The sequence below is a fragment of the Phocoena sinus genome, chromosome 1, assembly GCF_008692025.1.
Source record: "Phocoena sinus isolate mPhoSin1 chromosome 1, mPhoSin1.pri, whole genome shotgun sequence".
Taxonomy (NCBI): domain Eukaryota; kingdom Metazoa; phylum Chordata; class Mammalia; order Artiodactyla; family Phocoenidae; genus Phocoena; species Phocoena sinus.
The window spans coordinates 35,916,704-35,931,403 of record NC_045763.1 but is presented as its reverse complement, the minus strand read 5'-3'; the positions used below and the strand labels follow the sequence as shown (position 1 = coordinate 35,931,403).

General features: G+C 61.7%; 1 protein-coding gene across 4 annotated transcripts in view; it reads right to left on the bottom strand.

Annotated features, from left to right (window-relative positions):
• PTPRF (protein tyrosine phosphatase receptor type F) overlaps positions 1–14,700 on the bottom strand; it is an 86,073-nt gene that overhangs the window by 14,640 nt on the left and 56,733 nt on the right. For 2 of the 4 annotated variants that reach the window (XM_032630521.1, XM_032630530.1), the window contains 12 exons: positions 14,456–14,592; positions 13,862–14,006; positions 9,974–10,279; positions 9,140–9,333; positions 5,571–5,597; positions 4,119–4,236; positions 3,460–4,038; positions 2,695–2,792; positions 2,262–2,515; positions 2,080–2,173; positions 1,247–1,462; positions 815–969 (listed from right to left, as the gene is read on the bottom strand). In XM_032630521.1, the coding sequence (XP_032486412.1) occupies positions 815–969; positions 1,247–1,462; positions 2,080–2,173; positions 2,262–2,515; positions 2,695–2,792; positions 3,460–4,038; positions 4,119–4,236; positions 5,571–5,597; positions 9,140–9,333; positions 9,974–10,279; positions 13,862–14,006; positions 14,456–14,592 (2,323 nt within the window). The remainder of the gene's footprint in view (positions 1–814; positions 970–1,246; positions 1,463–2,079; positions 2,174–2,261; positions 2,516–2,694; positions 2,793–3,459; positions 4,039–4,118; positions 4,237–5,570; positions 5,598–9,139; positions 9,334–9,973; positions 10,280–13,861; positions 14,007–14,455; positions 14,593–14,700) is intronic. The other 2 variants (XM_032630539.1, XM_032630549.1) reach the window with 1 other exon arrangement.

Below are 14,700 nucleotides of genomic sequence, written 5' to 3'. Positions count from 1 at the left end.
GAGGGTGACAAACTAAATCTTTGGAAACACCTTTCAGGCTGGGAGGAGGATGGAGAGGAAGGGGAGACTCCAAGATCAGGACACTGCAGCTACCCGAGAGAGGACTGAGGCGTGCCGTGCGCACGTGCGTTACCTCGTGGGGAGCCTACGGTGGGGAGCGGGGAGCAGGTCCAGTGATATCCAGGGCAGGACTCACGGGAGACCGGGTGGAGGGAGAGGGAGGAGGGGAGAGGGTGACACTCAGGTTTCCGGTTGGTAACTTGGTGGATGGGCCCGTCCCCTGTGATGGGGACCCTGGGGGAGGGCTGTGGGAAGGGTCAAGACACCCTGAGTCTGGGACAGCTGCAGGTGCTATGGTCACAGCAGGCACTCAATAAACGTCTGCCAAGTGAATGTCCACGGGCACACGGCCCTGGAGCTGGGTCTGGACCTCTCAAGGCCCGAGCAGGAGATCCAGGCAGGGAGTCATCTAGGGATGGTGGCAGAGGGGGTGCTGAAGGGAGGAGACCAGGAGAAGGCCGTGTCTTGAAGCTGAGAGACACACAGGCTCACATTCACTGAAAACACAGAGACGGACACACAGACATGCCCGGGGATGCACGTGAACAAGCCCGCTGTGAAGCTGAGGCTGCTCATCGCACCTGGGCCACACCCATGGGTGTGCACACGCACTGCTTCTGCTCTCCTGGCTTCCCACCGAGCCCAGGGGTGCGCCCTGGGGCGCAGGCCAGTGTGGCTGCCCCAGGCCTGTATGCACCCGGCCAGGGAGCGCCTGAGAGTCCGAGGGCAGGTGGCCGTCCACCAGAGCACTCACCTCTTGAACAGGAGAATGGCGATGACAATGAGAATGATGAGGATGACTGCCAGGACGGGGCCCGTCACCCACAGCATCTCGGGCTCCTCCTGCTGCTGGGCTGGTGTCACCTGGACCACGATCTCGTCGGAGTAGGGGCTGGAGGCATAGCGCTTCTGTGGCCCAGTGGAGGAACAGCACAGGTGGTGAGCCCGGGTGAGATCTCCCACCCTCTGCCCCGCCAACCTGGAGAATGGGCTCTGGGCCTGGTCTCCCAGAACTAAGAGGCTGACCTGGGCCTGGTCAGCTGACTGGGTCCCTAGGGCTAGGTTGGGTCTGGCGTTCTGGGTCTTAGGGGTTAGGGCCTTGAGACCCCAGTGCAGGCATGGGGCCCCTGGGGTGTTTGAGACTGGCCTGGGGTGTGTGTGGTCAGGGCTTGGGCCTTAGGCAGACCTGGTCCACGGGTTCCTTCAGGGAGGCAAGCACAAAGCACTGGTAGCTCAGGTCTGGAGACAGCGGCCGGTTGTAGAAGCCCCGGTAGCTCTTCTTGTCCCCCAGGGTGAAAGTCTCAGGGAGCACGTCCACCTGAGCGGCCACGTATGGCTTCAGCCGCTCTGCCTGCCGCCGCTGCCGCAGCTCCCCACCGCCCTGCTCGATGGCCTCCAGAAGCTGACAGAGCAGAGGACGGGAGTCACGCAGGGGCCTTGGAGCACATGCTCCTGGGCCCGGGGCCTGGGACATACGCCCCCTGGGATGAGGTTAGGCTCACCTTCCACGTAAGGGGCTCAAGGACTCAGAGTCCTCGGAGAATCATGCTGAATGCCAGACAAGGCAATGCCCCTCCTCCTAGCCAGCCTGATAAGAAGGGGCCCTCTGGGTAACCTGCCCCAGCCTAACCTGAGAGGGCTGGCTGCACACCACTGCGAGAAGAGGACGGCAGATTCCAAACATGCTGGGGCTCCACTCTAGCCCCTCTGCGGCCTCCAGACCCTGCGGACCCCGACGCCTACAGGGCCCAGGATTCTCTAGATCTGAGAGATGTCTCTGCCACTTCCCACCCCAGGGGATCCTCCTCAAACCCCTTTGGGGGAAGTCTCTGTAAGCCCTCCAGGAGTTCTCTGAAAGCGCCCAGCTCAGCATCTGTCTCCCTAGAGATGAGGGCAGGCTGCCAATCAGAGAGTGACTCCAGTTTGGGGGGGGGGGGGGGGGGGGCGTGGTCCCTGGGGCCACAGCCAATAACCTCAATGGGACTGTCATCAGTGCTACCCTTTCTGGTCCCCAGGCACCTCGTCCAGCTCCAGCTCCTCGGGCGTGCTCCATCGCGGTGCCAGCACACTCCCTCCTACACGGTCAATGGGCACCACCATGATGTAGAACCACCTGGGCGGGCAGAGGTGGGAATCGGGACCGTCATCGCCTGCGCTCGCATGGCCAGCCCTGCCCTCCCCCCGAGGCCTCGTCCGCACACCTGACGAGCGAGGGGTCCTGCACGTGGGGCATGGAGAGAGTGAAGCGGCCGTCCGCTGTGTAGGCAGAGGCAGGCAGCGGCTTGTGCGGCAGGAGGTCGGGGGCTGTGCGAATGGACACGAGGTGCTGCAGGCCCCCCGCACTGCTGCCACGGTTCGTCAGCACGAACGAGTACTCTGTGTTCGGCTGCAGGTCTGCAACCAGCTTGCGCATCGAGTGCCCATCCACCTCCACGCTCTGCCCGTTGTACAGAATCTGCGCGGGACGGGGGCAGGCGGCACGTCTGAGTGAGGCTTCCCATCACGGGCCTGCGGGGCAGAGCACGCACCCACGCCCCACCGGGATCCGGCATGACAAACACACGCGCAGAGGCCGGGACTGCGACGAGGGACTGCAGCAGTGTGTGTGTGCCAGGTGCGGCTGACTTCACCCACCTTGAAGGGTACAGCTGACTTGTAGGAGTCAGGGACCTCCCAGCTGAGCAGCACAGATGTCTTCATTGCAGCCTCCACACGGAAGTTCTTGGCAAACACTGTTGGGATATAAGGAGGGAGTCAGCTCTGGCTGTGTAGCTGGGGTGGATGGACCTCAAGGTTTCCTGGCCAAGAAGAGACACCGCGCGGGGGCCCAGGGGGTTAGGAAAGGCTGCAGAGGACCAGGCACCCCCCACTCCCGCCAGCTTCAACCGCACACAGTTCAGCTCCCAGCCCCGGCTCTTCCTCGCAGTGAGTACCGAGCGGGGCAGACGCCACAGGACCCGTGGGCAGGATCTCCAGAAGTGCTTGGGTGAAGCTGGAGCTTACAGACACCAGGTCAGTGACCACAGGTCAGTGGGACTCAGTCAGAAGCACAAGGCCGCACACCAGAGCACAGTGGGCTGTGGTCACTAGAGGTCAGGGGGTCATGGCCCCAGGAGATTAGTGTTGCATACCCAAGAGTGGTGATGCAGTCAAAAGATATCAGTGGGTCAAGGTCACGAGAGACTGGAGAGTCACGCAGCAGAGGTCAGTAGGTCAAGGACAGCAGAGGTCAGGGGTCACACACCGAGAACGTGGCACCCCTTCACTAGAGGTTAGTGGTCATGGACATGAGAGACTGGAGTGTCACACACCAGAGGTTGGTGGATCACAGTTGCCAGAGGTCAGTGGGTCAAGGAGAGCAGAGGTCCCCAGGCGCAGCCACGTGCGCGCAGCACACACCTTGCTCCACGGGCATGGTCCGGGACTGGATGCTGGGGCTGAGCGGGCCGGCGCCTTTGCTGGTGCGTGCACGGACCTTGACGTCGTAAGTGGTGTCTGGCTTGAGGCCGGAGAGCGTCAGGTGGGTGTCGGCAGTGATGTTGTGCAGCTCCTGCTGGCTGTTGATGTCACGGTACACCACGGTATAGTTGGTGATGCGCCCGTTCCTCTCCGCCAGCACCGGGGGCTCCCAGGTCAGTTCCGTGGTAGATGTGGTCAGCCCTACCACGCGCAGGTTTTGGGGGAAACCGCTGGGAGCATCCTCGGGGGTCGTGATCTCCTTCTCGAACTCCTCGCCTGGGCCGGCCCGGTTCTTGGCAGCAAGCCGGAAGATGTAGGTGGCCCCTCTGTGCAGGCCAGTGACCGTAAAGTGCTGGTCGTCCTTGCCAAAATCGATGGTGTTGGGCCGCGCCTCGTCGGCCCGGTGGTACTGCAGCCGGTAGCCCAGCAGCTCCCCAGGCAGCTCCTTGGGTGGGTGCCACTGGAGCAGCGCGGTGTTCATGGCCGTGGTGCTGACCATCATGGTGGGCCGGCCTGGGACTGAACAACCACGCACTGGGCTCTGGCCCTGCCCCCCCCCCTTGGCCCCCCCTCAGCTCCGTCCCCGACCCCTCACTCACCTGCTCCCGTGGTCGTGACAATTTTGGGCTTGCTGCGGGCACCGTCCCCCTTGGTGGTGTAGGCGGCGACGGTAATGGAGTAGGTGGTCTCCGGGGTCAGGCCGCTGATGGTGGTTTCCTAAGGCAGGAGGAAGGGCCCATTCCCATCACGGGAGAGCAAGGAGGGACCAGAGCAGGCCAGCCACCTCAGGACGTTAGCCGGCGGGGCCCCCCAGGGCACACAGGGCCAGAGGTCCCCGGAGAGGGGGCTGTGAGCTGCTGGACTCTGCAGAAGGCAGGACAGGCAGGTGGATGTGTGCCCAGGAGGACCCAGCCCATGCCGGGAGCACCAAGCCTAAGGCAGACAGTCCGCTCATTCTTCCTTTCAGACAAGAACAAAGTACCACACTGTTCCTTCGCTCCATTGTACCATGAATGACACCTCGTGAGGTCTGGGCGCGTGTGCCGCACAGAGCACACAGCCGCGCATGCACAGAGCACCTTGCGTGGCTCTCGGCACACACATGCATGCAGCCTACAGCTCCTCCTGCACCAGCAGGCGGAGGGCCACCTGTAGATACTAACGCGTGTGCACGCACACCACAGAGCGAGTTGGAGGGGTGGGCCGGGGTGCCACCCTGCAGGACCAAGTCGGGACCCCTCCTGTTCCCCTCTAGGCACTGGCTCTGTGAGCACCTTACGCCCTGCAATGCTTCCTGAGCCAGGGAGGGGAGACGAGGAGGACAGGGAAACCCCACCCTGGGCAGCACACTGCCCCCAGCAATGCCTGAGAAGTCAGCCAGGGCAGCGTCCCCCTGCCTTGGCAGGCCTTGCCCACACGCCCATCTCCAGCCAAGGCATCATTTCTGGACATGCCGAGAAACACCACGGGAGGCCAAGCCACACCACACAGAGGGAAAAGTGGGGAAAAGGGAGGGGAGCGCCACGCAGTGGGAACAGAGCTGTCACCACCAACCCTGGTGTCCCTCCAGCTCTGAGCCTCGGGTGGGGCCACCGCAGCTGCCACCAACCTCTCGCAGGTCCCCTCCTGCCCTGGCTGGAGGGTCTCCCAGGGCTGGGGCTCCGGAAGACACCGATGCTGGAACCCAGCCCCCAGACTCCCTTCCCAGCCTGGGCCTGGAGCAGGTGATTTTTCACTCCAGGGATCAATAAGGCCTAACGATCGGGATCGGATTTAACTCCATCTCCATCTGGCTAGAGCAGGGGCCAGGCCCTGGTCGATCTTGAACACAGGCCTGAAATTGCCGCTCGACAGGTGAGAAGTAAGGATTAGAGGATATGCCAATCACTGCTCAGCTCGGGGCTCGTGCCTAAGCGCCAGTTTTCTCTGGACGTGGCTGGTGCCCTGTGGAGCTCGGCGGCTCAGGCTGGGAGGAAAGGCGGGGGAGGGGGAGTGTCCCACGAGCCCAGCCTGACCCAGGTCTTGCCCGCGCTCGCACACCTCTTACTTACATAGTCCTCGGACTCCTCTGGCCGCCACTGACCGCGGGAGAGGGAGAGAAAGGGAGACAGGATGTGAAGGACTCTGGCTCTGATGGGGCCTGGCCAGGGAGGGCAGATGGCGGGCACGGGCCTCTGAAGTGCCCTGGGGGGTGGCAACCCAGGACCACTCCCCATTCAAGGATCCCAGCCCCTGCCCCACGAGCCCAAATGTGTGTGGGCCCAACTGTGGGCACCAGGGCTGAGGAGGTGAGACCTGGAGAGCGGAGGGCCAGAGCGAGAGGGCTCCCTGACACTGAGGGGTCGTAGGGCGCCACCTGGAGGTACTTCGAGGGAAAGGCTGCCAGACTTGAGGGGTGGGCTCCACAGCTCAGGCAGAGGGGAGAGAAGACGCCGAGGGCAGTACATCTGTTTTGCCGGGGCCAGTCCTGGCCTAGGCTTGCCAACCTGGTATGATTATTCACAATGTCTCCTCTCACTCTCAAAAGTATCCCAGTTGGGAAGACAGATTACCAGTGGCCCTAGGCAAGGAGGGTTGCCCTAGGAACAGCAGGAGCTATACCGTGGCTGGAAGGGGCCCAGGCAGGATGGCCAGCAAGATGGTAAGGGCCGTGAGGGCCAAGCTCAGAGCCTGGACCCTGCCCCACAGGCAAAGGGGAAGCCCTCAGACCCCTGTTCCTTCCTGGGATGCTTGAAAATCAAGGTAGGAAGGCATATTTCTGGGCTGGCACTGCTGCTCATTCTTGGTAAATTCTTCTTCAGGCCATGGTGCATGTAGGTTTACTAGCTGGACAGGTAGAGGGAGGGAGGTTCTGTGGCACTGGAGGGCTGGCGGCTGGCAGCTGTCCAGCACAGCACAGGGAGATGGTCCATGCCATCCCCAGGATAGACGTGCCATGGGGTCCTCCGGCCCAGCGACCCTCGCAGTGCTGGTCTGGTCTCTGTCCAATGGCCCCAGTGCCTCTGTTCTGGGAAGCTCTCTTGTAAAGTCCTTGCGAGCAGTGTGGGACAAGTATGGGAGGAGGCCATCAACTGTCCCTCCTGGCCACGGCCACTTTCTAGGGTGTGGCTGGGCCCAGCGCTGCTCTAGGTTCCTTGCCTGGGGTATCCTGCCATGTCCAAGCCAGGCCTGGGAATGGAGGTGCTCACGAGGAGGAGAGTGAGAGAGAAGAACGGAAAGACAGAGGCTGAAGCAAAACAGAGGGAGAGAGGATGGAAGGGATTAGAGGACAGGAAAGAGAAGAGAACGAGACAGACAAAAACACTCTCAGGGAGAGGGAGAGAGAGAAACAGAGAGAGGAAGGAAAAACAGACCATGGGAAAGGGACAAAATGAATGGATAAAGAAGATGTGGTACATACACACAATGGAGTATTACTCAGCCATAAAAAGCAACGAAATTGAGTTATCTGTAGTGAGGTGGATGGACCTAGAGTCTGTCATACAGAGTGAAGTAAGTCAGAAAGAGAAAAACAAATACCATATGCTAATGCATATATATGGAATCTAAAAAAAAAAAAAAAGGTACTGATGAACCTAGTGGCAGGGCAGGAATAAAGACGTAGACATAAATAATGGACTTGAGGACACGGGGTTGGGGGGAAGGGGGACCTGGGGTGAAGTGAGAGTGGCATGGACATACACACACTACCAAATGTAAAACAGATAGCTAATGGGAAGCAGCCGCATAGCACAGGGAGATCAGCTCGGTGCTTTGTGTCCACCTAGAGGGGTGGGATAGGGAGGGTGAGAGGGAGGCTCAAGAGGGAGGGGATATGGAGATATCTGTACGCATATGGCTGACTCACTCTGTTGTACAACAGAAACTAACACAGCGTTGTGAAGCAACTAAACTCCAATAAAGTTGTATTAAAATAAAAAAGGAGACGGGAGGTGGAGTCAGAGACCTGGAAAAACAGACAAGCTTGAGATGGAGACACACATGACAGGAGACAGGTCTGGCCACACAGCGGTGGAGGCACGCCCCCCACGGTTCTTTCAGAACTGACAGGGCCTGGACTGAGCAGATGGTGCTGTGGGGAAGGACAGGCCGTGGTGTCCTTGACCAGGTGCTCGGGGGACAGCTGGGCCCTGTGGCCAGGCTGGGGACCGGGCCCCATCTGCTCTTCTCCTAGCTTGGAGCAGAACAGTCCACTCCCGGCGGAGCTGCAAGGGCAGGCCCTCCGCCTTCACTCGGCTTCCCTAGAGCCCGGGCTCGTGTTTACCTCCTGTCACAGGTTGTTTGTGGCCAAGAGGACAGTGTCCCTCATCCTATGGCCCAGCTCCCTCCAAACCACTTAGGACCAGAAGGGGGCACCCGAAGTGAAGTGGCTTCTTTGGAACCCCACTGGCTGCAGCTGTGCTGCTGGCCCCCTGGGGCAGGAGGGGCCAGAAGGAGCTCATTCCCAGGATGTTTCTGGGTGGGTGTGTCTACTGAGACTCCAGGAAGAGCCCTCAGCCTGCCCCAGGAATGCAGGAGGGTCCAAAAGCCCACTTCCTCCACCCCATTCCCTCAGCACCAGGCAGGCCAGAGGAGGAAGAGGGCACCCTCTGGGCAGTGGGCTGAGTCCAGCCGGAGAGACAAAGGCCCTCGTCTGCCTGTGGGTAAGTTCACCTCTAAGCGCAGCATGTAGAACACAGGATACGTGCTTGCACCTATCCTGGACAGGCGGGGGAATCGGGCTCTACCCCGCCACGGCCCCGATTCTGGATGGAAAGCCCTTGAGCACAGACACACCAGGTATTGTGAATCTTCGGCAGAATATTTTGGGTGGTAACTCGTGGTAGCAATTACAGCCCTTTCCCAGGAATCCTGAGACCAGGCTTCTTATCTGAGCTCAGCCACCCCTTACTGGGAAATTCAGGCCCCCTCGCCTAACCTCCCAGTACCCCAGGTTTTCCATCTGGGTAGCCAACCAGTGCTGAGAATAGCCCAGGGACTTCACCCCAAGCTCACGGGCAAAATCCTCCTCCTCTGAGGACAAAGGGCACAGAGTGAGGTGTGCCACTGGGCGCAGGCCCAGCCCTCGAGAGCAAACATCAGGGGCTGTGCCATCCCCCTGCGTACCAGCCACAGAGCAACACCCCAGCCCAGCCATTCACAGAACTCTGCAATGCCACGGGCCAAGTCGGGGGAGATGACCACCCGGCTGGGGGAGGAGGGCTGCCGAGGAGGAAAGTACATCTCGACAGCCCAGCCCGACGGCGAATGCACTTTCCGAAAACCACAAAGGAGGGCTGGAGGGGGCTGAGGCCTGGGTCTGTGCAGACAGTCCTCCTCACTGCTAGTGCTGGTGGCTGAGCCACAGCAGTGGCTGCCAGGCTGGGACTGTCACCAGGGCAGATGGGGCTGGCCGAGCCCGGACTGGCACAGCTCAGGCAGACCTAAGACAAGAGGAGGGAGTGTTCCGGGCACCTGGCCCTAACCTCCTGGTCTCAGCGCTTTCCTAGCCCAATAACAGCAGGGTGTCTTGGTGTCACAGTCCCTCTGAGGGCAGGTAGGGGAGGGGAGCAAACCTGGGTTCCAAAGAGCGAGTGGAATATTCTGGTCTCGCCCACCCGCCCACCTCCCGGTGTCACACCTGGGCCTCGGCCAGCATGACGTCCTGGATGATGGGTGGGCCGCGGGGCTCGCCATTCTCTAGCCGCACATAGGTGACCTGGTAGCCGCGGATCTGACCGTGCTGCTTGCTGGGGACGGGCAGCTTCCAGGAGACGCGCACGGCAGTGGAGTTCAGCGGCTCCACCTCCACCTTCCGTGGCGGCCCGCTGGGCACTGGGGACCAGGTGGAGAAGGAAGTTAGGTACGTGGTATGGATCCGGGCACAGCATGCTCCAGGGCCTTGCCTTCGCACCCCACTGCCCCAGGAAAGGCCCTGATGCGGTTTCCTTAGACTGTCTGCCCTGGAGAGGAACATGGAGGGCTCCCTCTGCCTGGCATGGGGAAGAGCCCGGGACCCTGCGACCCCTCTGGCCCAGGGCTGCCTCACTTGGTGGGGAGGGCAGAGGTGGGGAACAGGTGGAGGCGGGGCACCAGGCCTTCGACCACCCCAAGTCAGCACAACCTGGACTATCTCCTGGGCCCCACATCACGCCAACGTCTAGAGAGGCAGAGCCTCAGTGACTCTCCTGAGTGATTCTACTAGCCTCCCCAGTCCTCCTCCTTTCAAATCTTGGGTGGGCTGCCTCTTCGGCCTTAGCCTTTTAAGGCTCCAGCTGCCTTGAGGAAGCCCCGCAGCTGGGATTTGGGCACAGGTTGTCCCACAAGCTACACCTCCCTAGCTGGGGCCATTAAGCCTGCACTGGGAAGACAGCAAGTCCTTCTGGGCTTCCGGGAGGCCAAGGCCCTGGGAGCCCGGCGCGGGGGTCCAGCGGCACGGCGGCCCCCGCCCCCGCCTGCCCTCGGCGCTGCCTACCGTCCTCGTCGGTGCGCACCAGCACCGGGCTGCTCTCGGGGCCGGGGCCCACATCCGTGTGCGCCCGCACCCACACCCGGTACTCCGTCCACTTCTCCAGGCCCACCAGGTCCCAGCTGGAGTGCTCGCGGCCGATGCCGCCCACCACGTGCCGCTCGCGGTCCTCGCCGTCCACCGCCTCGTAGGCCACCGAGTACTGGGTGATGACGCCATTGCGGCTGTCGGCTGGCGGTGGGACCCAACTTACCCGGACCGTGGTGGAGCCCACGCTCACGCACGTCACCTTCTGGGGAGGGGCGGAGGGGGCTGGGGAAGACAAATGGGGTGAAGCAGGCAGATGGAGGGTGGGGGTCAGAGACATGGCGACCAGTCACAGAGGACGGGAAACTCACCCAGGCAGGCTACTCCCCAGGTGCGTCATGGCTATCCCAGGGCCCCTCCAGGCAGGCTACCACCGCCACTGCCGCCAGACAGCCCGGCTCCCTCCGGACCATAGGCTCTTCTCTCTCTCTCTCTCTCTCTCTCTCTCTCTCACACACACACACACACACACACACACACACACACACACACACGGCACCTCACACACATACACTGTCTCACACACAACGCACAGGGCATCAGACACACACAAGCACGGGGCCACGCCACCCTCACTCCTGGTCACACCCACAACCACACACGGAGACCCTCCCCAGCTGCTGTGCTCACAGCTCTCGCTCTTCCCGGGACAAGTGACCTGATGACTCTTCTGGTGCGAGGCTGCCTCGACAGGGTGTCTGCGGCTGAGCCACAGGAAACCACAGAGACTGGAGGCCCCCAGGCAGTTTGAAGGGAAAGTGCCCATTGGAGGGGCTCTCACTCATCAGGCTCCTTGCGTGTCAGGAGGTGGGTCTGTGCCCTCCTCGTTCCCAGTGATGTTTCCGGCTCCTATGCCCACTGAGGACTCTGCTGCCATCACCCGGGCTTTCTCATCTCGAGTTCTGCCACCGCCTCCTGCTCAGGTGACTCCAGCAGCCCCTCGATCCACTGGCTCCCAAGCCCCTCATCTTCAGAGCTTTCTCCTCCCCTGCGCTGCTGTGGTCCTGCCCCAGATGCGGCCACTCTCTCTAAAACTGTGGCCTCCGATACCCCCTCGCAGGCCCTCACCTCTTGGCCCAGCTCAGCTGCTCAGGGCCCCCAGCACTGCACCTGCTCTTCCCCCCCGGGGACCTCATCCATTGACCTACCTCCTTACTGCCCTCGATACTCAGCTTAGAACCTCACCACTCTTACCAACACCCCAAATTCCCCTCTCTGAGCTCCTGCCCAGCCCGTCCCAAGCTCTGAATGAACCCACCCCCCATCTCCTCCAAGGTAGCATGGGGGTGGGTAGAAAAAGCCACCAAGGCAGGTTGGCACTCTGTGAGCACCCCATGGCCTCCCCCGGGCCGTCCATGCTGCCGGCCGGTCTCTGCTCTCTGCCCGGCTCCCTCTGCCACTTAATACAAAGTACCTTCCACCTCCTCCACGCTCCTCAAACCTCCAGCTCCTGTCGCCTCCCTTCGTCTCAGCAAGTGACCCCATCTCCTACTTTGCAGAGAAAACCTTAGCCTCCCAACAGCAGCTCCTCCGTCTCTTGCTACCAAACCCACCAGCCTGCCTCGGCTCCGAGTCTCCCCTTCCCTCCCCTGGGAAGGGAGAGGGGTGCCCTCCCGTCCAAGGCCAATCTCTCCCATCGCCCGTGCTCTGCCCTCTTCCCCACCCCGAGCCTCCAACTGTCTCTCTCTTTTCCATATTTCTTACTTCTCCTCGTTGACACATTCCCAAGAGCATTTAAATACGCTCAAGATTTCCCCATCTTAAAAGACGCATCCCATCCTCAGCCCCAGAGCTTCCCCCCACTGACTGCACCGGCCACAGTGTTCCCTCCCCCCAGCTAAGCTCTCTGTCTCTACTTCCTCAGCCCTCATACACGCTTCGTGGAACTCCAGTCAGCTTCGGCCCCTCATGCCAGGTCCACCCTCCACACTCCTAGACCTAGAGGACACGCCTGCGTCCCTCTGGCCCTGATCGCTCAGCAGCAGCATCTGGTCTCCTTCTTGGAAACCCTCTTCTTCCAGCCTCCAAGACCCCCCTCTCCTGGATTTCCTCCCACCTCTGGTCCTCCTTCCCACAGTCCCCCTCCAGCCCCGGGCCAGGACTCCAGCAGCCTGCCAAGCATCAGCACCTGGAGGGCACACAGCAGCCTGAGCTTGGGGGGCTTAGAACCAGGTGCGCCCCTCGCACCTGCTTCTGTCCCGTTTCCCGTCCTAGGGAGCGGCACCGCTCTCCTCCCAAGTCTCCACACCACGTACAAGGCTTCACCCCACGTGTCCCTCTCTCTCAGTCCCCCACACCTAACCCAGCCCCAAGTCTGGCCAGCGGCATCCCAGAGAGCTTTCAGATCCACCCCGTCACCTCGCCCGAGCCGTCGTCTCTTGCCTAGACTGATTCACCACCTCTTCACTGGTCTCCGGTGTCCTGTCGGGCTGGCCCGTGCGTTTGCACGCGGTAGGCAGGCAGCCCTCCTGCCTGTCCTGTGTCCCCGAGGCCCTGAATGCTGTGGTCCGGCGGCTGCTCCAGCCACATTGGCCAGTTGCTCGTCCCTGACCACAACCAAGTGCCTTCCTGCTTCTTGGTCTTTTGCACCTGCTGACCCCCTGCATGGGGCTTCTGGGTCACCCAAGGAAGCCCTCCTCGACCCTTCACATCAGATGACGTTCCTGTCACATCACCTCTCCGCTGTCTCCTCTGCAGCACTTCACACAAAGATAATGAAAAGCTCATTGGATAGCTGTGGGTTTAATATCTGTCTTCCCCACCAGACTAGGACCGCCTTGGGCAGAGGCTGTGTCAGGGTTGTGCTGCTGGCCCTGCAGTGTGCGTGGGCCCCTAACAGGAGCATGGCAGGTGCTCACGGAATGAATCTATGAACGTCGGGTCACACATGGCACATTCACACAGTCCCGTGTGACATGGACAGCCTCAGAAGACCATCACATGTCATCACATGTGCTCACTGTCTCAATGCCACGATCCCAACCAGCCACACACACACGGCCCCCTTATCACATACAGCCTCACAGACAGTGGCCCACTGTGGCCACGTGACCAGACAGCCTGTGGGCTCACGGTCTGCCACTGGGACAGCTGCAGGGATCCCAGACACCCCGAGACACACTCGCTGGACCCCACACAGACCCGACCACAGTGACATACACGTTCAGGTGCTGTAGCTGGCTGCTCGAACGTGCACACACCCACGGCATCAGGGTCCCACTCACACGGGAACGCAGGAACACACCGCGCCACAAAGTAGGCTCACACATGGCCTCACGACAGTCCAACACACGGGTGGCCACACAGTCCCAACGCGGGTCACACGGTCTCATCTGTCCTGCGTGCAGCTGGCTCAGTGTGATTGCGTGGCTCACACAGATTCCCATGGAGGGGGAGGGCAAGAGGTAGGAATATGGGTAACAGGGAGATGAGATGTGGGGATATGGGGAGGGAAGACGCCCACCAAAGCTGGTCTGGGACACAGTGAGCACAGCGGTCCCTCCACTGAGGGTGGCCCAGGGGGCTAGTGTGACCAGCACAGACCGGGTGGTAAGAGGAGACGAATCAGAGACATAGAACTTACCTGGGCGGGGGTGGGGCTGAGGGAGGGCAGGAGTCGGGCAGGGAGCAGCGAGGGCAGCAGCCGCCTGGATGCAGACTAGAGGGCACTTACCTGCCCCTCACTGGGGGTCCAGACTGAGCCCAGGGCCCAGCAGATCTGACCACCCACCTGGTCGAAGGGAAGGGGTATGTGTGTGTCCGTGTCCCGCCCAGCCGTAGCAGACAGTGGCCCCGGGAGACACTCACTGGATTGTGCTGTGCGAGCCTCAACGGTGGGGGTGAAGACGCCCACCCCCATCTCGGAGCGGGCAGCCAGCTGGAAGCGGTACAGGGTGTCGGGCTTCAGGTCCTCTACAGTGTAGGAGGACGTGGGGTCGAAGGTCAACTTGTGCTGGAAGAGCAAGGAGCACTCACCGACTGCCCTGACCTGAAAGGCCACTCAGAGGTCACCCCCAACGTGGGCTGAAGCTGATCCCTGGGGACCCACCGTGGCTGCAGGGCTGGCTCCCCGCCACGTGGCCACCTGGACCGCGCAAGGGCACCTCACCGACAACATGGCCATGGGAACACCAGGGACACGTGGCCCCAGGGAACCTTAGGGCTCTACTGGAGCCACATGAGCCACAGAGCCTACGAGACCCAGGACAGACCTAGGACCTTTGTCCCTGGCACAGGGGTGACAAAGACTACAGAACCACACAGGCCATGTGGGCCCCGGAGCCTCAAGGGGCTGTGCCCACACAACCACAGAAATCGAGAAGAGCCTGCCTGGGTGAGCCCACCACAGATCGCCACGGACCAGGCGGAGCCCTGCCGCCTCTGGCCCTGCTGAGCGCTCACCTGCTGGCCCGCGTCCTCCGCCGCCCAGTACACCAGCTCGTACTTGATGATCCGCTCCTGCGGAGGCAGCAGCCACGAGAGCTGGATCCTGGTGTCGGAGTCCGCGTCGGCCTGGAAGTCCGCGGGCTGGGCGGGCACTGCAACACCCCGTGCCCGGCGCCGTCAGCCTCGCCAGTCACCCCGAGGGCAGGGGCACCCGGGGGAAGGAGGCAGGGGAAGTCAGGGTCTCACCCCCACGCCCACCC